This window comes from Pongo abelii, chromosome 8, assembly GCF_028885655.2.
Source record: "Pongo abelii isolate AG06213 chromosome 8, NHGRI_mPonAbe1-v2.0_pri, whole genome shotgun sequence".
NCBI classification, from domain to species: Eukaryota; Metazoa; Chordata; class Mammalia; order Primates; family Hominidae; genus Pongo; species Pongo abelii.
In genome coordinates, this window is record NC_071993.2 from 111,114,396 (window position 1) to 111,139,198 (window position 24,803).

Consider the following 24,803-nt stretch of genomic DNA (forward strand, 5'->3'; position numbering starts at 1 on the left):
TCAAAAAAAAAAAAAAAAAGATTGATTTGGCTTTTGTGCCATAATATTTCCCTGTATTTAGCCATCAATACATTCATGTACACTAATTATTACATCAAAGCACCAATTATTACAAATGCCTACTTTATTTTCTCATTCATTCATTCATTTATTCAACTCACCAAACATTTAAGTTTTCCACTTGAGTCCCACATTAACAAAGTCCTAGTTAAAGACACTGAGGGAGATACAAAGATAGATAACATGTCCTAGTCTTCATGGGAAAATGATTACATAGATATGATTGGTTGCCAGAAGCCATGTAGAGTGTCATGCTAATTCAAAGGTGGTTTGTAATGAGATGGAATTTCTCCAGGCTTGGGAAATCAAGAAAGGTTTTATGAAGGAAAAGGTGGTATTTAAACTAGACCTTGAAAAGTAGATTTGGGATGTACAAAAAAGGCAAACTAAGAAGAGCTGCTGGGAGGTGAAAACTATAGAAATGGGGCGTGGCTTGGAATCCACAGAACTTGGATTAGTTTGTAGAAGTGATCGTTGAAGTTAGAAAAACAAGGGACATCACCCAGGGAGAGGTATGGAAAGAAACACAAACATAGCTAACGGCAAAATCTTGAAGAACGGCTATATTGAAGTGTTAGAGGCAAAAGAGAATCCAGTAAAAGAGGCAGAGTGGTATGACATGTTGGAAGAAAAATTAATTTGGGGTGATGAAAGCCAAAGGAATGGGAAATTAAGATGGTTAAATGCTACAGAGAATTGAAGGACCACTGGGTTTGACAGGAAATCCTTAGTGAGCTCTGAGTAGAATGATTCTACTAAATGGGTCAGGAAGAACTGGAGGCTGCAAATGTAAACTATTGGAAGAAAAATAACTCACAGATATATTTTGAAACACTCCTGGCTTAGAATATGCTTGATATCACAGAGGCTTCTTATTAAATACTGGTTAAATGAATGAATACATTAATGAATAAAATTAAAACTATGTAGGGGGGTAGGGAGAATTTACCTTTTGACGATCTCTTGAAAAAAATAGCATCTGAATATCCCAAGCCTTCTGATTTAGATCTTCCCTTTCCATCTCCATTTTCTTATGTTCCCACTCAATCTGAAGTATTCTTTTGTGTACATCTTTACTTTCCATCATGCTAGCAACTTTCTTTTGTCCTTGAGTCTTTAAAAAAGTACATTAGATATCCATATAATATGATTCTGCATATAGAACATAGAATATTTAAGGCTGAATGCTACTTTTAGAAAACACTTGGATCACAGAGATAATTCTATCTTCTTTTTAAGAAACAGACATTAAAAATGGCTTCTTGGGCAAAATCTGATCACTATAAAGCATGATAGTCACTAAACAGAAGGGATTATAAGATACATTTAAATAGCAGAGCCAATTTACTTTATATGTCAACAATTAGGCAGGAACTTTTTTTTGCCGTCACCCAATCTACCAACCTGTATGCATTTGTATCCCTACTCATTGTCCTCCCACCTGATGCTGGGTGTGGTGTCTCATGCCTGTAATCCCACCACCTTGGGAGGTTGAGGCAGGAGGAATGCTTGAGCTCAGGAGTTTGAGACCAGCCTAGGCAACCGAGCAAGACCTCAACTATATGGAAAATCAAAAAATTAGCCTGGAATAGTGGTGCACGCCTGTGGTCCCAGCTACTCAGGAGGCTGAGGCAGGAGGATCACTTGAGCCCAGGAGGTCAAGGCTGCAGTGAGCCATGTTCATGCCACTGCACTCCAGCCTGGGTGACAGAGCAAGACCCTGTCTCAAAAAAAGAAAGAAAGAAAATAGAAAAACAATAGTCAATGATGAAACCAAAGTTGGTTCTTTTAAAAAATCAACAAAATTGACAAACCTTTAGCTAGACTGACTAAGAAAAGAAAAGGCTCAAATTGCTAAAATAAGAAATGAAATCAAGAATATTACTACCAATATTACAGAAATTAAAAGGATTATAAGAGAATACTATGAAAATTCTACACCAACAAATTAGACAACATAGATGAAATAGAAAATTCCTAGAAACACACAAACTATAAAAACCAATTCGATAAGTAATAGAAAATTTTAATAGACCTAAAACAAGTAAATAATTGAATCAGTTATCAAAAACCTCCCAAAAAGGAAAAGACCAGGACAAGAAGGCTTCACTGATGAATTCTATCAAACATTTAAAGAAAAATTACACCAATACTACTCAAATGCTTCCAAAAAATAGGAGAGGAGGGAACACTTTCTAATATATTATATGAGGCCAGCAGTACCTTGATACCAAAGCCAGAGAAAGACATCACAAGAAAATTACAGACTAATATCCCTTATGAATACATACACAAAAACAAAAACGTTCAATAAAATACTAGCAAACTGATTCCAGCACCACAATGAACGGATTATAACTATGACCAAGTGTCATTTATCCTAGGATTGCAAGAGTAGTCCGCATAATCAAACAATATAATATACCTCATTAACAGAACAAATTTAAAAACTCACATGATCATGTCAATTGATGTAGAAAAAAAATTGACAAAATCCAGCACACTTTAATGATAAAAAAATATATGCAACAGACTTGGAATAAAAGGGAACTTCCTCAACATCATACTGGGAATTTACAGAAAACCCATCATAACTTCATACTCAATGATAAAAGACTGAAAGCTTTCCAACTAAGATCGGGAACAAGACAAGGATGTCCCACTTTTTGTCACTTTGATTCAACACTGTAATAAAAATTCTAGTCATGGCAATTAGGCAAGAAGAAAGAAAAGGCACCCAAACTGAAAAGATGTAAAACAATTTCTATTCACAGATTAATGAGTCTATATATAGAGAGAAAGTCATATAGAATCCACAAAAACCCTACTAGAGATAATACATAAATTTGGCAAAGTTGCAGAGTATAACATCAACATGCAAAAATCAGTTATATTTTTATACATCACCACTGAAAAATCTGGAAAAGAATTAATAAATCAATTCCATTTACAATAATATCAGAAAGAAAAAACCTAGAAATAAAGTTTATCTAAAAAGTGTGTGTACAAAGAAACCTACAAAATATTGCTGAAAGAGTATAAAGATTAAATAAATGGAAAGTCATCCCACGTTCTTGGATCAAAAGACTTAAGACAGCACTCCTCAAAGGAATCTATAGATTTAATACAATCACTGCCAAAATTTCAATGGCTTTTTTTTTTTCAAATGGAAAAACCTGATCCTCAAATTCATATGAAGCTGCAAAGGATCATGAATAGCCAAAACAATACTGAAAACAAAAAGTTGGATGGCTAACATTTCCCTACTTCAAAGAAGAAAACAGGGACGGAGGCCAGGCACAGTGGCTCACGTCTGTAATCCCAGCACTTTGGGAGGCTGAGGCAGGCAGATCACCTGAGGTCAGGAGTTTGAGACCAGCCTGGCCAACGAGGTGAAATCCTGTCTCTACTAAAAATACAAAAATTAGCTGGGCATGGTGGTGGGCGCCTGTAAATCCTAGCTACTCAGGAGGCTGAGGCAGGAGAATCGCTTGAACCCGGGACGTGGAAGTTGCAGTGAGCCAAGATCATACCACTGCATTCCAGCCTGGGAGACAGAGCGAGACTCCATTTCTCCATTTCCAAAAAAAAAAAAAAAAAAGGAAAGAAAAGAAAAGAAAAAAGAAAACAGGGATAAATCTTCATGAATTCAGATTTGATTCTTAGATATTTACTTATTTTATTTTATTTTATTTTTTGAGACAGAGTCTTACTCTGTCACCCAGGCTGGAGTGCAGTGGCGCCATCTTGCCTCACTGCAACCTCCGCCTCCCGGGTTCAAGTGATTCTCCTGCCTCAGCCTCCTGAGTAGCTGGGATTACAGGTGCCTGCCACCATGCCCGGCTAATTTTTGTATTTTTAGTAGAGACGGGGTTTCACATCTTGGTCAGGCTGGTCTTAAACTCCTGACCTAGTGATCCCACCTCAGCCTCCCAAAGTGCTGGGAGTACAGGCATGAGCCACCGCACACGGCCTGATTCTTAGATTTAACACCAAAAACATGAGACAATCCATAGAAGGGGATAAAATATTGGCAAATTATACAAGGGTTTAATATCCAGAACATATAAAAAAACTCTTATAACTCAACAACAAAACCCAATTTGAAAATGGGAAAAAGACTTCAGTAGTCATTTGTCCAAAGATACACAAATGGTCAACAAGCATATGAAAAGATGCTCAATGTCATTAGTCATTAGAGAAATTTACATCAAGAATAAACCCACTAAGATGGCTGTAATTAAAAAGCAAGCAAGCAAACAACAAAAAAGACAGAAAATAACAAGTTTTGATAGGGATGTAAAGTGAAACCCATATACTTTGCTGGTGGGAATATGAAATGGTGCAGCTACTATGGAAAACAGTTTGCAGTGCTTCAATCAGTTAAACATACAAGGACCATACGATCCAGCAATTCCACTTCTAGGTATATATCCCCAGAGAACTGAAAACAGGTTTTCAAAAACTTGTGCATGAACAGTTATAGGCACCACAATAGCCAAAAGGTGGAAATAGCCCAAATATTCACCAGCTGATGAATGGATAAACAAAATGTGTATCCATAAAATGAAATATGATTTGGTCACAAAAGAAGAATGAAGACTGATACATGCTACAACATGGTTAAATCTTAACAACATGCTAAGTGAAAGAAGCCAGAAAACAAAGGCCACATATTGTATGATTCCATTCATACAAAATACTAAGAATAGGCAAATCCATAGAGACAATGCAGATTAGTGGTGTCCAGGGGCTAAGGGAAGAGATGAATGGGGAATAATTGCTTAATGGGTGTGGGGTTTCCTTTTAGGATGATAAAAAATGTTCTGAGGCCGGGGGGGGTGCCTCACTCCTGTAATTCCAGCACTTTGGGAGGCTAAGGCAGGAGGATCGCTTGAGCCCAGGAGTTTGAGACCATCCTGGGCAACATGGTGAAACCGCATCTCTACCAAAAAAATATAAAAATTAGCCAGTTGTGGTGGCACATGCCTGTAATTCCAGCTACTGAGGTGGGAGAATGGCTTCAGTCTGGGAGGCGGAGTTTGCAGTGAGCTGAGATCATGCTCAGGCACTCCAGCCCAGATGACAGAGCCAGACCCTGTCTCAAAAAACAAAAAACAAAACAAAACAAAAATGTTCTGGAACTAGATAGCAGTACTAGCTGCACAACTTTGTGATGTATTAATTGCCACTGACTTGCACACTTTAAATGGTTAAAATAGTACATTTTATGTTATGTGTATTATACCACAATAAAAATATCTCTAAAAAACTAAGTTACAAAGCAATCAACACACCTAGAACAGAGATGACAGGTGTTAGAACTATCAGATGGGAAATTTAAAATAATTATGACTAATTTCCTTATAAAGAGTATATAGCATGGAACAGTGGAGAAAAAGTAACTTTATAGTAAAGAAGCCTGACAAAACTCTACCTCAATTCAGGTGGTCAAGATTCAATAAACAGTGATGACATGTTGATAGCATGTATCCTTGAAATCATGTGCTGAGAGGGCATTTTACCTCTGTGGTCTCTTTCTCCATACTCCAGGCAAATAGTGATAAATACATCAGAGAAACCACAGTTGAGGCACATTCTACAAAATAACTATTACTCTACAATAAACTGTCGAGGTCATCAAAAACAAGACAAAACTGAGAAACTGTCACTATCTAGAAAGAAATGACAACTGGCCGGTGGCACGGTGGCTCACGCTTGTAATCCCAACACTTTGGGAGGCCGAGGTGGGCGGATCACCTAAGGTTGGGAGTTCGAGACCAGCCTGACCAACATGGAGAAACTCCACCTCTACTAAAAATAGAAAATTAGCCAGGTGTGGTGGCACATGCCTGTAATCCCGGCTACTCGGGAGGCTGAGGCAGTAGAATCGCTTGAACCCAGAAGGTGGAGGTTGCAGTGACCTGAGATAGTGCCATTGCACACCAGCCTGGGCAACAAGAGCAAAGCTCAGTCTAAAAAGAAAAAAAAAAAAAGAAAGAAAGACATGACAACTAAATAAAATGCATCCTGATGCGATCCTGGAACAGAAAAATGACCTTAAGTAAAAACTAAGGAAAAGTGAATAAAGTTTGTACTTTAGTTAATAATAATGTGTCAATATTAGTTCAATAGTTGTGACAAATGTACCATATTGAAGGAAAATAATAAAAATATAAGAAACTGGATAAGGGGTATATGAGAATTCTCTGTACTATCTTTACAACTTTTCTAAAACAAAAATTTTTGGAAAGGATAGACAATATGCATGAACAAATGGGGAATTTCAGCAGAGGGATGGAAACTATAAGTTAAACAGAAATACTAAATGTAAGTCTATCTATCTGTCTATCTATCTATCTATCTATCTACAATAATATGGTAACAGAAATTTTGCCTTTGATGGGCTCATTATCAGACTAGACACAGAATAAGAAAGAATGAATGAACTTGAATATAGGGCAATAGAAATTATCCAAACTGAAACATAAAGAGAACAAAGAGTGAAAAACAATGAGTATGGAATATCTAAGAGACGTGGAACAGTATCAGACAATCTGACACGTGTGTAATTGGAATCCCAGTAGAAAAAGAGAGAGCGAACAGGGCAGAAGAAATATTCAGAGATAATCAATGAGAATTTTCCAAAGATAATGACAAATATCAAATCACAGATTGAGGAAGCTCAGAGAACCTCAAGAATCTCACGCACACATGTGCATACCGCCCCCTATCCCCACCTAGACACATTGTGTTCAAACTGCTGAAAAACAAAGATAAAAAATCTCAAAGCCAGACACATGAAATTCAGATGAACAAAGATAAAAAATATAGCAGAAACCTTGTCAGAAACTATCTAGATGTTCAGAAGAAAATGAACATCTTTAAAATGAAAAGAGAGAGAGAGAGAACAAATGAATGAACCTGGCAATCCAGTGAATCTAGCAAAGTATCTTTCAACAATGAAGGTGATTAAAAACTTTTTCAGATAAAGAAAAATGGAGAGAATTCATTACTAGCAGGCTTGTACTTCAATTAAGTTAAAGGAAGTTCTTTAAGCAGAAGGTAAATGATACAAGATGGAAATTTGGATCTACACAATGAAATAAAGATCTTTTGAAATAGTGAAAATTAAGGTAAATAGAAAATACCTCTTTTCACATTTTTATTATTCTAAAAGATAATTGTCTAAAGCAAAAATAATAGCAATATGTTTTGTGTTTATAGCATTTGTAAAAATAAAATGTACAGTAGCATTATCATCTAATTTGCAAATAGCACAAAATCCCCAAATATTTAGAAATTAAATAACACGCTTTTAAATAACCCATGAATCAAATAGGAAGTCACAACAGAAATTAGAAAGTATGTAAAAGAAAATTAAAACACAAAATATTAAAATTTGTAGAATACAGATAAAGCTTATAGGGAATTTTTTTTTTAGGACTCAATTATACCTAAAGCTTATACAGAAATAACATTAAATGTTCATATTAGAAAAGAAGTAAGGTCTGAAATCAACTAACTAAACTTATCTAAGATTATCTTTGCCTGAATAGGCTGGGCCTAACAAAACGATGGCATACTAGAATGGACATTTAGCTCTGTGATCCTTCTTGATCCTTAGAATTATGGAGGGAGCTTTTAAAAAATACTCATCCTGGGGGTGGGGTCTGGGCACATTTATAAAGTTCTTCAAATGATTCTAATATGCAGCCACAGTTAGGAAACCACTGACTTAATTGAATTAAAATTACTTATGAAAATCGGAGAATAATGTAAAATATTTGGTATAGCAGGCAATATGTTTTTTCTTTAAAAAAGTATAATTGGCCAGGTGCAGTGGCTCACGCCTGTTAATTCCAGCACTTTGGGAGGCCAGAGCAGGAGGACCACTTGAGCTCAGGAGTTTGAGAACAGCCTGGGCAACATATTAAGACTCTGTTTTTACAAAAAACTAATTTTAAAACAATTAGCTGGGTGTGGTGGTGTGAACCTGTACTCCCAGCTACTTAGGAGGTGAAGGTGGGAGGATCTATTGAGCCTAGCCAAGGGTTAAGGCCGCAGTGAGCCATGATTGTGCCACAAGACTCTAGCCTGAGTAACAAAGCAAGACCTTGAATTAAAATAAAAATAAAAAGTATAATTACCCGAATCACAGAATTCAAATCTTCAATTATGCTCTTGTTGATGAGAATTGCATCAGAATACTCCAGTACTAGCTGGAAATTTTCCAGTTCTACTTGTCCTTGTTTAAGAAGAATTTGAATTGTCAAATTCAACTGGAATCTCACTTTCTCTTCCTGTAATCTAAATTGAAAAGGACTTCAAAGCAAGTAGTTGTAATATATTTCAAATTTCACCTATAATCTGAGAATATAAAAATCGAATCAGCTTAAGGAAAACATGCTGGAGATTAGTGTGGAGAATATTTTCCTGATGATGAGCTTTCCTAGAGGTCTCTCTGAAACCTCTTCCTATTGATGCAGAATTACACCTGGGTTGCTCAAAGAATGGTATGGACAGAAATACATTTATAGATTTTTACTTTAGGATTAAGAAAAGATTGTATAATTTTGATGGTAATAAAAGTAAAGTAAAAATGAAGAAAATAGAGACGCTTTTACCTAACAAACCTGGCCAGGCGCAGTGGCTCATGCCTGTAATCCCAGCATTTTGGGATGCCGAGGTGGGTGGATCATCTGAGGTCAGGAGTTCGAGACTAGCCTGGCCAACATGGTGAAACCCCATCTCTACTAACAATACAAAAATTAGCCAGGGGTAGTGACAGGCACCTGTAATCCCAGCTACTTGGGAGGCTGAGGCATGAGAATCTCTTGAACCTGGGAGGTGAAGATTGCAGTGAGCCGAGATCCTGCTACTGCACTCCAGCTTGTGTGACAGAGTGAGAATCCATTTCGAAATAAATAAATAAATAAAATAAGATAAATAACTCTATTAAAATTCTGAATTTATTGATTTCTGATACCATACTAACAATATTTAGTATGTAAGTTACTTAACAAATCTATTTCTGGGTAATTCATATCTTTGCTGTAGCCTAGATCTAAAAATGATGTGTAACAATCAATTTGGGAACATCAGAGAAGTATTTATCGATGAGGCTACAAATATAGCCAAAAAATGAAGCAAGGACTTAAATATCTTAATCACTTAGTAAACAACAACAATTTCCCCTAAAGAAAAATATATCAGTTGGCTGGGTGTCTACATGGAAAGTTCTTAGACATCTGCTTAATTTTCCACATGGTTAGCTTACATGCCTTGAGCCCCAAAGTACTGACTGGAAAAAACAGATTCTTTGTATTTTTATGTGGAAGGGGCCGACTTAAAACAATACTAAGATTTTTCTGAAACTTGCTTATTTGTAACAAGAGCAACAAAACGTGGGAAAGTTCCATCCTGAATCAAGGTCTATGTAACAAAGCACGCTTTTTAAAATGGAAATTTTAAAGCACAGTGCTGGAAGGGAGATAGCTGTAAAGCAGTCAGTAGGCATTCTCCCCAGTGATAACACAACCTGATTTAGCCCTAATTAGACTTTGAATAGGTGAACATGAAAGAAAGCTTCAAATTACAGGATAAGTTCATGGAACACTCTCTCAATCTCCTGTTGCACCTTCTCTTCCTCCTCAACTCTCTTCCGGAGGAAAGTTGCCATTTCCAATAAGTCAGCTGCTTTCTGCTTTACCTAAAGAAACCGAGCCAGAAACATGTCAGAACATATGGAGCTTCAACTTCAGACAACATACATCTTTTAACTTTTTAAATTTAAAAACCTTAACAGGTCTATCTTTCAAAGAAAGTAATAAACATTTAAATTTAAATGTCTAAAACGTACATGGTATGTAACAATTTGAACGATTTGAAAAGTATCAAATTTGCTTCTTGGTGAAAATCAAGTATGCAAGCAACTATAAATTATTTTATATCTTATTTTTAAAATTTGTTCTCATCACTTTAAGTGAAATTATAGAATCATAGGTACTTTAACAAAAATATGCCAGCCCGATGCATGTGGGCATTAAATTTAGGGAATTTGGGGTAGTGGTCAAGAAGCAACAAGAGGAAGGATTCTCTTCCCAAATAAAGACGCTCTTAAATTTTTACTCGTTGCTACATTCTAGCAAAACTATAAAGTTGGTTCTGCTGAGCCAAATATAATTCTAATCTATGCAAAATGAGATAACCTACAACAGTGCTGTCCAAGAAAAATATAATGTGAGCCATAAATGTGAGTCACATATGTAATTTTAAATTCTGTAGTAGCCACATTATAAAAAGTGAAATCAAAGAGATGAACTTAATTTTACTAATATATTTTAATTCAATGTATCCAGAATATTATCACTTCAACGTAAAATCAATATAAAAATATTAATGAGACATATTTCTTTTTGTTCATACTAAGCCTTCCAATGTGTATGTTTTCCACTTACAGCACATCTCAATTAGGACTGGCAATATTTATTTCAAATGCATAATAACCACTTGTGGTTAATGGACACTATTTTGAACGGCGCCAGTCTAAAAGCAACAGGCCTACACTTAGCCTTCAATAGCACCAGGGTTAATATAGTATTTCATTATCTTATTACTATGACCAAATACTACCCTAGCAGGGAAACCTAAATAATTAGCTTTTTTGGTTACACTGACCAATGTAAACTATGTATTTGATATTAGTACACTAAAAATTAAATTAAGTTAAAATAGTATATACTTTCTGTTCATTTTCCACTTTTGCTCGTCTTGTCATGCAGAAATGATTCCAGACCAAAGGGTCCAAGCCTTCTGGCATGTTACTAATATTGTCCAACTCATCCATGGCTTTCATTAACTGGGCAAAGGCATCCTTATTCAACTTGTCAGATCCTGGTAGTTCTCCGAAAGGGACAACGCTGGTTGTTTCTGAGTGCGTTTTCTGTTTGGAAATCCTGGTATTACCAAGAAAAGCCCATCAACATTTCACATTCTCACAAAAACATCAATGTGAAACAATTAGGCCCTTAGCACAGGCATAACACATTGTATGGCTCTTCCCTTTGGCATGTGACGGCTGGTAGGTGGGTTATCCACAGATAAAGGGATCCACTTTGCCCTTCTTCCATACTCTTCAGGTTCTCAGACGTGACCTTGGCTAGACTACAGATGTGTCCAACTATTGTCAGCACTGATAGACAGTTGTACCTGTGCTAGGACACATTTCCTTTCTGTATACTGTAAGCAGGCAAATAAATCAACCCATCATTTCACCTCAGCCTCCCAAAGTGTTGGGAGTACAGTGGTGAGCCACCACCTGGCCAATTCTGTTTTTATCTACATTAATAGATTAGTTTCATTTCCCTGTGCTTCAGCTGGAAAGGGAAGGAGGGTACAAAGATTTGGGCGAGGCACTCACTATCAAGATGCTTTACATTACACTGTGAGGTTGAAACTATATTATCATCCCCATTCTCTAGATGAGGAAAGTCAGCCTGGGAGAGAAGCTCATGGCCCAAGGCTATCAGTCTGACAGGTGATGGAGTTAGGATTTAAAGTTGATTCTGTTTGACAAGAAAGCTTGTGCTTTTCCCACTGCTGCAGGAGGTCTCACTTCTTTTTCCACAAGGACAAGGTATGTAATTGGGCTAATTACCACTCACTCTTTTAAAAATAGGAAAACCGCCGGGCGAGGTGGCTCACGCCTATAATCCCAACACTTTGGGAGGCTGAGATGGGTGGATCACGGGGTCAGGAGATCGAGATCATCCTGCTCAACATGGTAAAACTCCGTCTCTACTAAAAATACAAAAATTAGCTGGGCGTGGTGGCGCGCGCCTGTAGTCCCAGCTACTTGGCAGGCTGAGGCAGGAGAAACGCTTGAACCCGGGAGGCGGAGGTTGCAGCGAGCAGAGATCGTGCCACTGCACTCCAGCCTGGATGACAGACAGAGACTCCGTCTCAAAAAAAAAGGAAAACCAAAACAAGAGGCACGTTCTAGGTTAAATTCCCTAGGTTGCCTGTAACCTGTCAGAGTTTGTATCTCAAACACAAATTAGCCGACTACATCTTTGTGACAAACTCCATGATTTCTAGATTACATTTGATTGAAAACTGGAAATCTGCATTTATAATGGTGGAAATCAGTGATACTTTCTTAGAACTCTTTTCAAATGGTTATTTTCAACCAATTATACTGGCACCTTTCAAACTTTGAGCACAAGCACATGAGATACTCTGAGGAAAAGCAATTTGTGGTCAAATAAGTTTGGAAAACACTGCTTACTCTGTTTCTTACACTTGGAGATCCAAAGGCCAATATTACATTCTGCAGTAAAAGAAAAGCTGCTTAACTTCCTTTTTTTAACCCAGTATTTTCCCCAAACTTATTTAGTCCTGGAAGCCTATTACAAGTAGTTCCGATATATACATCAGGGAACTTGTGTTTGTTTGAACGCACTTTAGAAAAAACTGTTTTTAAATCTGTGTGCCATCTATGACGTAAGAGGAACTTCCTTAATGTACAAAGCAGAAGCTACAATAGCACCATGCTTACACAGATCCTTAACTATTTTTAAATAATGAAAATAAATCATTATTCTCTACCTTAAGATATAGACATAATCTCAAAAAATACTGAATTAGGATCAAAACCCTAAAACATCTCCACCTAAAAGATATTACACTGAATAATTCCATTTAATTGGGAGAAAAAAGCTGAAATCTAGTAACACTCCTGTTTATTTGCAAACTTTTTTCTCAGAAACACAATAGTGAAGGAGAAACAAACCTTGGTCGGCGTTTAAAAAGTTTGTAGAGTATATCCACTTGATGACCGGGAATTTCAGAAAATTCCTTTTTAAAGCTGCGATCCATAACCTAAGGACAAACATGATATTTGAGGATTGCAACTTGGTTTGGAAACCTTTTATTTGTTGACAATACTCTTCAAAATACAGGTGGTAGCACTTTGGTTTTAAAAATCCATGAAACCTTGATTCATAAAGTTGTTAGACATTAACCATTCTCTGTGCGATGATTTCTCAAAGATTTGTTTTGATAAGAAGCATCTAAGTGTATTAAAATATTATTTCATATAACAGGTCTTAGAAATCATCCAGAAGTTTCCCAAAGAAGTGTCCCAAAATATATTTACCCAAAAAACATGCATGTTACTCTATTCTTTTCTTTCCTATTCCATTCTGTTGCATCTGTCTTCTTTATGCTATTCTATCCTATTCTTTTCCGTTATAAAACTGCTGGTCATAACCTACTAAATTGATTTCATGGCCAAGTAATGGGGTCTGCAACCTAAAGTTTGAAAAGCCTTAAAGGCTAGATGATTTTCCTGTATTTTGTATAAGGGAAAGCTTAAACCAGAGAAGCTTATAAAAATTCATTTTACACATGGATTTTCAAAAATATACAATGGCATAGAATGAAGTTCACCCATAGCTGAGAATTAAGTGGGAGAAAAATCTGCGAGAAAATTATATTATATCCCCTTTAACCTTCCTCCAATCCAGACAGCAACAACTCTACTGCACTGTTGAGTGGGTAAGACAACGACTCTCACTTTGTCTTCTGCCAGTAAGTTGTCATAGTGCTCCTTGTACACATCCAGGTCTTCTCTAGATTTCCGAACAGCTTCTGAAGTCTGGCTCTGTAACAGCATCAGGAATAGTTGATGATTGAAACTGGAGACTTTCCAGCATAAACAAAAATATTGGGGATACTAAAAAAGAGCAAGGAATTTCCTAGTACAAGAGAAATATGTCTGTGAAGTATTCATTCATGAAGATAAGATTTATAGAAGAAAATAAACCAACTGGGGACTTTGAAAGAACACCCAATCACCTGTTTCTAAGTACAGCTAACTCTGTGTATGAGTGTGTGAGTGTCTATGGAGCATACTGCATTCTCGGTAAGTCAGTGTGGAGGATGACAGTGCACAGGCTTCGGAATCACATGGACCTGGGTTCTGAGAGACTGGATATACATGCAAACAAGGGCCAGACCATATGTAACAACAGAACTCTGACCCACAACCTCTACAATCATCAGCTGGGAAACTAAACCACAGCCTTTTTAAGGATTGGCCTCAAACTTTCAGGGCTTGATCATAACCACCAGCTTCTACAATTTTGTCCCCATTTCCAACCTAGGACCATCCAGAGAAAGCCAAATATGTTCCCTAAACCAGTCAAATGAGTTGTCCCGCTTCTAATTGGTTTGCCTCTAGCTTCCTCATGCCAACAACTTCCAATCATGTTGCACCTGAAGCCCTCTCTTCTTTGCACTATAAAGCTTTCCTACTCCTTTCCTGCCTTTGAGTCTGCCAAAAGTAACTGAAGATGGATGAGTCCCTTGCTGTGCCAAGCTCTGAATAAATAGCGTCTGCTCATTTGCATTTGGATGTTCACTTATTCCCACAGTTCCAGCTGCTGTTGTATTACACACTAGTGGCTGACTTAGGCATGTTACCCAGACTCTCTGAGATGGTATCCTCATCTGTGAAAGAAATCTAGTATGCTGCAGGGTTGCTATACGTAAAGTTGTATTTAGAAGAAGCTTTGCATATGCTGTTTAATAGGCTCTTAGAAAAAAGTTCATGTCATTTATAAGTCACACATTCATAAATGCTCTTTACTAATACTACTAACAAAAGCTGACATTTGTTGAAACATTATGTGATAAACATTTTGTATTCATTGTCTTTTAAATGAACCATATCTATCCAAGCTCATATTTAGAGTTTTTCATAATACAACAGTTTTTCATTCTATACGCAAGCCCATTGCTTACATCTTAGTAAATCTTAGTGTGTCCAGAGAGAAAAACATTCCCTAAATAAGAGCTTGTAAACAGCTTAAAAGGTTATATGCCTTGTCCAAGGTCCCACAGCCAGTGCTTTCAACCATGAAGCTATATGGCCTCATTTTATAAACCATGTCATATGAAAGCTACACAGTTCTTTTGGCTAAATGATTGCAGATGCAGAATCACATAACTTTATTAACAGATTGGCATGGTTACTTTCACCTGGCCCTGGAGCAAAGTTCCAGACAGGGAGCCAAGGGATGTACATAGTTATGTAGGAATAGTGGAAGGAAGGAAGGAAGGGTCTAGACACATGAGCTCTTGCTAAATGAGGGGCATGTCTATCAGGAAATGCTTGTATTCAGATTTCAGACACTATTCTTACTTTCTCGTGCTGTTTCCTTATAAGGTAGTTGTTCAGGAATTTTTCTCTGGAGCTTAATTCTTCATCCAACAATAAAGAAAATGCAAGGTTACTTATTTTCAATTCCTCCTGTAGAAATATTTAAGAAAAATGTTGGCGGAAATACCTCTACCTGAGACAATATTTTCTATAGACTTGGCACTAATCAAGCAAGTTTATGACATACAGGTAAGAGAAACATTTTAAAGATAAAGGGAATATAGCTTATTGCAATAACTTCAGTTATTTTACCTTCTTCATAATTTCATTGTAAGGTAAATCACATATACAAAAAATACATAACATGAACATATAATTTAATGGGTTATTATAAAGGCAAACACCACTTATTGCAAGAAACAGAACTTTACGACTGCACTTGCTTCTTCCAAGAGTCCTCATCAAAATCTCAACCCCAGTACTAAACACTATCTTGACTTTTTATTATATATTGTGTTTCTTTGTAGTTTTATTACCCAGAGGTGTATAATGCTGTAGTTTGGATATTTGCCCCATCCGAACTGCATGTTGAAATGTGATCCCTGGTGCTGTAGGTGGGGCCTATTGGGAGGTGTTTGGGTCATGGGTATGGGTCCCTCATGAATAGATCAATTCTCTCCCTCAGGGGTGAGTGAGTTTATACTCTATTAGTTCCCCCGAGTGCTGATTGTTAAAGAGAGCCTGGCACCCCCCTGCATCCTCTCTTGCCTCCTCTCTGACCATGTGATTTCTGCACACCCCAGCTCCCCTTCACCTGCCATAAATGGAAGTGGCCTGAGGCCCACATCAGATGCCCAATCTTGAACCTTCTAGCCAGCAGAATTATGAGTCAGATAAACCTCTTTTCTTTATAAATTATGCAGCCTCAGGTATTATTTATAGCAACATAAAACAGACTAAGACAGAAACCTAGCCACTTCAGTATAACTTGTTCATAATTTTTTTTCATGTCTTTTAAATCTCTTCTTACTACCTGGATGATGAAATAATCTGTAAAACAAACTCCTGTGACATGAGTTTACCTACGTAACAAACCTATACATGTACCCCTGAACTTAAAGGTTAAAAATAAAATAAATCTCTTATAATCTTCATGTTCCCTTTCATTTCTTTTCCTCACAATTTATTTGTAGTTATCAGCAGTCTCTATAGCATTGCAGAGTCTGGTTTTAATGCCTATATATTCATGGTGTAGTTTATCGAGGCTTCATCCTTTTTATTTCTTGAAAAATGGCAGCTGGGTCCAGAGGCCTGATCAAATCTAAGTTTGATCCTTCTAACAAGACTATAGGTGGTATTGTGTTCTTTGATCAGGAGACATATATCATCTGATTGTCTTTCTTTCTGTGATGTCAGCAGCTGCAGATACTCAATGCCCAGGTCCATTAATCCGTTGAGAGATGCAAAATGGTGAAAATCTGGTTTTAGTTTCCCTTTTCACTTATTAATTGAAATACTTTTATAAAGAGATGCTTCTCATCATCTACTATTTGGTTTCAAAGTGGTACACTTCAGTTTATATAGGAAAGGCAGACTAAATACTTGATGCTTTCCCTTTATCAGTTTTTAGATAATGAATTTGTTTTCACCCTCTGAAAGTGACTGATTGGCACTTCTATTTTTAAAATATCACAAATTCATAAATTTAAATAAATGTGATGGGTTTAATTAATTGCAACTATTATCATCTTTGAATCTTAAATTGTCTCATTTAAAGGAAATGTTTTAAGTTAGCTCCTGAATTATTTTGATATTACCGAGTAGTCTGTTAGTTTCCTCATTATCTTATATGACAAGAGGATCTCAGCATACCTTTAAAAAAATAACGACTTTGTGGAGATATAATTCACATACCATACAACTCACCATTTACAGTGTACAATTCAGTGTATTTCAGTATATTTGCAGAGTTGTGTAGCAATCACTACAATCAATTTTAGAACATTTCATCATTCCCCAAAAATTGTTTAGCAGTCATTTCCCATCTGCCCCTCTGTCACCTCCTAGAGGCCTCCTCCTCCCCACAAAAGCAACGACTTTCTAATTTCCGTCTTTATAAATTTGCCTGCTTTAGAAACTATATGATTCCACATAAATGGAATCATACAATACGTGGCCTTTGTTGTCTGGCTTCTTTGACTTAGCATGTTTTCAAGGTTCATCCATGTTGTACCATATATTAGCACATTCCTTTTTATTGTGGGATAATACTCCCTTGTATGGATACACCATATTTTACTCATCTGCTCTCAGCTGTTGGATATTTAGATTGTTTCCACCTTTTGGCTATGACTAGTGCTGCTGTTAGGCTGGAGCATTCATTCCCAATCTCCCCCCTCACTCCCAGTATATCCATACATCCACTCCCTGCCAGGCCAGTGATTACATTCTTCTATCTGTGGCCACAACTCCAAAGAGCAGCCCCTTTCCCAAAGCTACATGTCTTGCTGGGTTCTGGGAACAGCTCTCTTTCCCTGCCTCTTTAGCTCTAGAGATAGTACTGGCCTCCCATTGTTTCTAATTACAACATGTTTGCCACTCCTTGCTGTTTCCCTTAACCCTGCTCATACCTCTGTAAAAAGTCACTGAGGGAATTTAAATGTAACCCTTTCAGTGTACCATTCCTGTTGGGATCCTGGGGATATAGTCATCCTCCTGAAGATTCCCTTCACATCTCTCCAGCGTTGCACCATCTTTTCTCATTAAGCCCCCTGCTTTGGTCAGACATCTTTCAAAAGCTCTCATCAAATGAGTGCATGTAAATTTGGGAGACCCGGCATTTCTCAAAATATCATTATTCTCTTTTTTTAACTTTTATTTTAGGTTCGGGGTACATATGCATGTTTGTTATCTAGGTAAACTCGTGTCATGGGGGTTTGTTGTACAGATTATTTTGTCACCAGGTACTAAGCCTAGTACCCAATAGTTATTTTTTCTGATCTTCTCCCTCCTCCCACCCTCCACCCTCAGGAAACCAGACACCCCAGTGTCTGTTGTTCCCCTCTATGTGCCCATGTGTTCTCATCATTTAGCTCCCACTTATAAGTGAGAGCATATGGTATTTGGTTTTCTGTTCCTGTGTTGGTTTAATAAGGATTATGGCCTCCATCTCTATCCATGTTCCAGCAAAGGACATTATCTCATTCTTTTTGATGGCTGCACAGTATTCCATGGTGTATATGTACCACATTTTCTCCATCCAGTCTATCATTGATGGGCATTTAGGTTGATTCCAGGTCTTTGCTATTGTGAATAGTACTGCAGTGAACATATGCGTGCATGTGTCTTTATAATAGAACAATTTATATTCCTTTGGGTATATACCCAGTAATGGAATTGCTGGGTTGAATGGTAGTTCTGTTTTTAGCTCTTTAAGGAATTGCCATACTGCTTTCCACAATGGTTGAGCTAATTTATATATTCCCACCAACAGTGCATAAGCATTCCCTTTTCTCCACAACCTCACCAGTATCTGTAATTTTTTTACTTTTTACTAGTTAGCCATTCTGACTAGTGTGAGATGGTATCTGGTATTTCACTGTGGTTTTGATTTTCATTTATCTAATGATCAGTGATGAGCTTTTTTTCATATGCTTGTTGGCCACATGTATATCTTCTTTCAAAAAGTGTCTGTTCATGTCCTTTGACCACTTTTTAATGGGGTTGTTTTTTTTTCTTGTAAATTTAAGTTCCTTGTAGATGCTGGACCTTTGTCAGATGCAGAGTTTGCAAATATTTTCTCCCATTCTGTAGGTTGTCTGTTTACTCTGTGAATAGTTTCTTTTGCTGTACAGAAACTCTTTAGTTTAATTAGATCCCATTTGTCAATTTTTGCTTTTGTTTTGATTGCTTTTGGTATCTTCATCATGAAATCTTTGCCAGTTCCTATGTCCAGAATGATATTGCCTAGGTTGTCTCCCAGGATTTTTATAGTTTGGGGGTTTACATTTACATTTAAGTAAATCATTATTCTCTTCTTAAACTCAATGGATAGTTTGGCTGGGTATAGAATTCAAAGCTAGAAATAATTTTTTCCTCAGAATTTAAGGGCATCACTCTTTGATCTTCTTGCTTTTAGTTACTGTATACTTCATTTTTATTCCTACTGCTGGAGATAATTAAGACAGATGTTTTTTCACCGGATCTTTTGGGACATGAGGATTACTTTTTCATTCAACACATGCTTTGAACAAAGCCCTTTGCTATTTGCTGGAGATACAGGGATGAACAAGACAGACTTAGTCTCTACCCTCATGGAGCATCTAGTCTTGAAAGCATTAAAAATAACCTCACATAAATTACAATTCAGTAGCAATGAATTGTAGAAAGGAAAAAATACAGTATATAATAGGAAGCTATTACCTAGTCTGAGGAGCTGATTTTTGAGCTGGGATCTGAAGGATGAATATAGTTCAGGAAGCAAAGAAGTGTTGGTAGACAGTATTACTGGCAGAGTTGGCAGAGGCATGAGGAGGGAGGGTATTGGGTGTGTTCAAGATGTTGAAAGAGGAAGTATGGCAGGTAAAGGGGAAGGTGTACAAGATGAGACTGGAGAGGGACCCAGGGCCCAGAGCATACAAGATCTTAGTACCTGGTAATGATGTAGATCTTCATCCCAAGAACTATGGAAGGGCCCTGCAAGCTCCTTAAAAGCCACATAAGTAAAGCTTTTCTTTACCTGGTTGGTAACCATCTCTGCCTTCACTCTCCTTTCAAAAAGTCTTTTCAAATGTTCATCAAAGGCCTGTGTGCTTTCTTGAATAGAGTTTTGAAGTTTCTTCAGTTCTGCTTCTAATGACTAAAAGGAAGCAACAGTAAAGTTAACGTTTAGGAGTATTAAAGGTTCCTAGGAAGTGATGTTTACATTTCACCACAAGGGAGGGGCAGATGGAGGGCAGCCCTTGCAAGGTGTTCTGGGCTCTGTACTCTCTTAAACCAGAGATGCTCCCACTTGGATCTGTTTAATATACTGTGTGTTGAGATTTTTGCTTAGAAAACATTACATTGGGAAAAAAAGCTTAAAATTACTGATCATGGCTAATGATACAGGCAGAAGTAGGCCTAGGAAAGCAAATTGCAGCAAATCTTTCTAGAAAATCCTCACTCTTTATATAGGACAGCAATCTCCAGACACATGATATAGCCCTAAAAAATTTTTATTGTTTTCAAGCACTGGTCATTTTCATGGAATTATTTCTATTTTAAGGAAATAAGAAGTGAATGTACATATATGTATATTTATATATTTGTACTCTCTTGTTTTCTGTATGTTTTGTCTCTCCAAACAGTTCTATATCAAAAGGAAAATGTTCCCTTGTCCTCTCTTTTTAAAAAATTCCACCAGGACGTAAGTGAAAAGCTATAAATTTATATTTTTAAAGAGAACAACATCAAAATATGACGTAAAATTTTGATTGCACAACAGGGTGACTATAGTCAACAATCACTTAACTGTACACTAAAAAATAAGTAAAAGAGTGTAACTGTATTGTTTATAGCCCAAAGGATAAATGCTTGTGGGAATGAATACCCCATTCTCCATATTGTGATTATTTCACATGGCATGCCTGTATCAAAACATCACATGTATCCCACAAATATATACACCTACTTTGTATTCACAAAAATTAAAAATAAAAAAATACGAAGTAAAAAACATGTAAAAAATGAGGTATATTGCTATAAATCATTTTTATCTTTAAATTTGTTTGTAACTTTTTATTTTGATACAACTTCAAACTTATAGAAAAGTTGCAAGAATAGTACAAAGAATTTCCATATACCTTTTTCAAAGTCACCAACTGTAGACATTCTACCTTATTTGCTTTATCGCTTTTCTCTCTGTCTCTCTCTCTCTTTTCTCTCTCTCTCTCCCATGCCCCCTGCCCCACTCCCTGCCTATCTACTTTCCTTCCTACACTTTTCTGAACCATTTGAGAACAATTTGCAGACACTCGAGGACAGGCCACTTATTTTGTAGAATGCCATTCAGTTTAGGTTTGTCTGATGTTTTCTCAATTGTACACCCAGGTTACACATTTTTAGCAGGAACACTACGTAAGTTATGTTATGTCCTTCTGTCTCTACCCCATCAGGAGATACATGATGTTGGTTTGCTTAATTATTGGCGATGTTAACTTGGATCACTTGGTTAAGTAGTGTCTGCCACTTTCTCTATTGTAAACTTAGTTTTTCCATTTGTAATTTATTAATTTGTGGAAAGATACTTTGAGACTATGTAAATATCTTGTTTCTCATCACACTTTTATCTACCAGCTTTAGCATCCATTGATAATTCTTATTCAAATTAATTATTACTATGATAGTAATAAATAGTATAAATATATACCAGTTTAGAAAGTTTAAAAAGCCAAGTTCTCTCTATGCCAGATTAATAAGGAAAGAGACTGATTCTGGGAGGATAATGGAGAAAGAGGTTTAGCAAAAATAATAGAGGCATATGATGCCAGGACAAAGACCATCCAAATTAAGCTACCTAAAAGTGAGGAGATATGAAAATAAAACAAACAAATATGAAAAAAACACATATCAGGGTCATTTGCTTGTAATAATTTATATCGCTATCTCATAGCCACAGAAAAGTCCCACAGATTGTGTCCTTCTGGTGGCCCTTTATCAAGTTCACCTGTTCCTAGATAATGAAAACATCAGCATACAGCAAATGGCCACAGACCCAGCTGGCTGAGGCCAGATTGTCTACATGTCTTAGATCCACCCTTCTTTAAAAACACTGAGATTCTGGGCCTTTTGAGGGTCTCTGGTCCTGAAAGAATCTTTTTGTAATGTAAAATGGCCCTTTGCCATTTCTTCTTTAAATGTCCCAAATTCTTCCCATTGCAGGTCCTTCTCACAGGCTCTTCCATCTGCCTATGCTTCATTTTCCACTCTTCGGCCTCTTCAGTCTTTCTCACTTTTCCAATGCAAGCATAAATGCCATGTTCTCAAGGAAGAGTTCCTTGGGCCCTGTCTTAAGTCTCAGAAGCAAGGCCTGTAACAGGATTCCAGGGCACATGATTTCTGGAGGGGGCGCCCTTTAGGAGACACCTGTAAGGGGGTGAGGGAAGCAGGGCACGCAAGGGGCAGGAGCTGAGCAATGAAGCCATCTCAGGTGGCCCAGCCTTGGCCTGATTCCCAGGGTTGGGAGAAATGAGAGGGACTCTGCTGAATTGTCTCATCTTGGGGTGAGGAGGCTGGGCTTTTGTACCCCCTTCCCCTCGGGCTCCATCAGCCCGTCATTGGCTGCCCTGGGTGAGGGTAGTGGTGTAAACTTGGGGATGTCTCTGGACAAGGAGGCTCCCTTGATCATCCAAGGGCAACAACATTCCAGAGAAGGTCTCAGGTGTAAAAGCCTCTATCAGGAGCACTCATAGCAGTGAGGGGATGGGCACAGCAGCCGGCAAAGTGGATCTGGTGGGTACCAGTGGCTGATCTAAGTCAATGTCTGTGTTCACCATCATAGATGGCATCCTGAACTTGCCCTTCTAATTTATCACATTGCAGTTAAATAATTATCTTGCAAATGCACAGTTACTATATAACCATCTCCACTCCACATAATGGTCATCTTGAAGGGGGTAGGAGAGGAGAGGCACAGGTAAAAGTGAACTCAGCCAGGTGGTGATAAGTACTATGGAAAATCATAAGGCAGGGAAAAAGGGACATAGGGCAGGATTGAGGAGAAGCAGGAATCTCCACCATAATAGGAAGATGAGGTGACAATTGAGTAGAGATCTCAAAGTGGTGAGAATGCGAGTCATGTAGCTAAATGGGGGAAGAGTGCTCCAGGCCAAGGATACAGTGTGTCAAGGACCTGCAGCGAGAATGACCTATGGGTGTTCAAGTCAAGAGTTTGCTGGATATCTGAGGAACAGTAAGGAAATCAGTGGAAGTGGAAGAGTTGATGAGGGAAAGAATGACAGGAGATGAAATGAGATGGGATATAGGGATTGCGGGAGGAAGCAAGGGGCAGAGGAACTAAGGCAATAAATCCTGGGAAAGGTGACAGACAGTAGTTTGCATTAGAGTGGTAGCTGTAGAGGTGTCAGAAAAGCAGCTACTTTGAAATAAAAAAGAAGGGACTTAAAAGGGCAGAGGTGTGGTCTCAGGGTAACTGCTTTGGGGAGAAAAGGGCAACTCGAAAGAGGAAAGTGACCTGTGGAGACTTGGGAGTAAAGGCAAAGAAGGAAGAGGTGGAAATTAGGGGGTCATATAGAAACAAAAGAAAAATCATAAAATCAGAAGACACACCAGCCTCTTCCCCATTGCTTAAAGAAGTCAACTGTATATCAAACTGGTAATGTTATCCTCACAGAAAGGGGAAAAAAAGAATTAGTCAAAGTAATTCTCAACATAATATGTTGGTGTATTCTTAGTGGGATATAGTCTAAGAACAAAAAAAAGCTACTAGGAAATCTGAAAATTGCTATAGTATTTGTTTTGTTTGTTTGGAGGGACTGTTTCTTTATTTCCAAAAAGATACCTGTTAATATTCAGAATCAAAATGGTTGCACTATTGGTTTCTCTTTCTCCCAATTGGCCCCAAAGAGACTACATCAAAGAAGAGTACATTTTAAGCCAATAAGCTTCAGGATGTAAACCTAACAGACCTTACACAAAAACCTTACCAAAAAGTGGGGATTGAGTAGGGAAAGAATCTTTAAACGATCAGCAAACTGCCAGCCCACAGACTGTAGAGAGCTCTCACAGCCAAACAGGGTGGCCTGGATGCCACAAACCCAAAAGAGCAAAGTTCTAAAATAATATAAAATTTAAAAGGTTTTGTATATAACCTGTTCAAAATTTCTCCAGCACCAACTGATACCAAGCACAGTGATATGGCACTTTTAGAGACAGCAGCTCAAAACCCAGAAAAGGGCAAGGAGATGGGGTTTATATGGCTAAATCGGTGGCAAAAACACAATCTTATTTCGTTCTTTCAAGGAGGCAGGAGAGCAATTAAGTGGTCCCCTCAACATAAGGGGCACACGATCCATTCTGTGAGCAATTGGCAAGGGGATAGGGATGGGACAAAAATTTGGTCTCAGAGGTCTCACCATCTTAATTTTGGTCACTTCTAATGAAAAAAATAAAACAAGTAAAAATAACATTGTCCAAAGATATCTTAAAGCTGAAAATCTGAACTGCACATTTTTTTTTTGTTGCTGCTGTTTGGCTAACCCCTCCTGGAATCACCTTTCTGGTTTAGCTGATACTTTGTAGAGAACAAAGTGGTTTGCCACAGGGGAGTCTTTCCCTGGACTCTGTTTAGTTCTCAGTAAGGCAGGCCCATACCTTTTTCCTTCCTCTATAGAGAGGGCAATGTGCATTAAGCTGAAAAGTCACCTTCCAAAAGCGACAAAGGGATTAGATTGCAGAGCTGTAGAACTATTTGGAATGTTTTACATATGATTGCTATAAAACAACAAAAAAGGTAATTACAAAATGTGCACACCACAACACGCTTTTAAGGACATTATGCATTGTGCTCATGTTCCCT

General features: G+C 37.6%; 1 protein-coding gene across 15 annotated transcripts in view; it reads right to left on the reverse strand.

Moving 5' to 3' along the window:
• Nucleotides 1-24,803, reverse strand: part of CFAP43 (cilia and flagella associated protein 43) — a 140,204-nt gene that overhangs the window by 2,666 nt on the left and 112,735 nt on the right. For 14 of the 15 annotated variants that reach the window (XM_054522822.2, XM_054522821.2, XM_054522813.2 and 11 more), the window contains 8 exons: nucleotides 19,965-20,084; nucleotides 15,269-15,376; nucleotides 13,640-13,726; nucleotides 12,854-12,942; nucleotides 10,805-11,018; nucleotides 9,660-9,772; nucleotides 8,211-8,370; nucleotides 1,010-1,174 (listed from right to left, as the gene is read on the reverse strand). In XM_054522822.2, the coding sequence (XP_054378797.2) occupies nucleotides 1,010-1,174; nucleotides 8,211-8,370; nucleotides 9,660-9,772; nucleotides 10,805-11,018; nucleotides 12,854-12,942; nucleotides 13,640-13,726; nucleotides 15,269-15,376; nucleotides 19,965-20,084 (1,056 nt within the window). Of the gene's footprint in view, nucleotides 1-1,009; nucleotides 1,213-8,210; nucleotides 8,371-9,659; nucleotides 9,773-10,804; nucleotides 11,019-12,853; nucleotides 12,943-13,639; nucleotides 13,727-15,268; nucleotides 15,377-19,964; nucleotides 20,085-24,803 lie in introns of those variants that run through there. The other variant, XM_054522826.2, reaches the window with a different exon arrangement.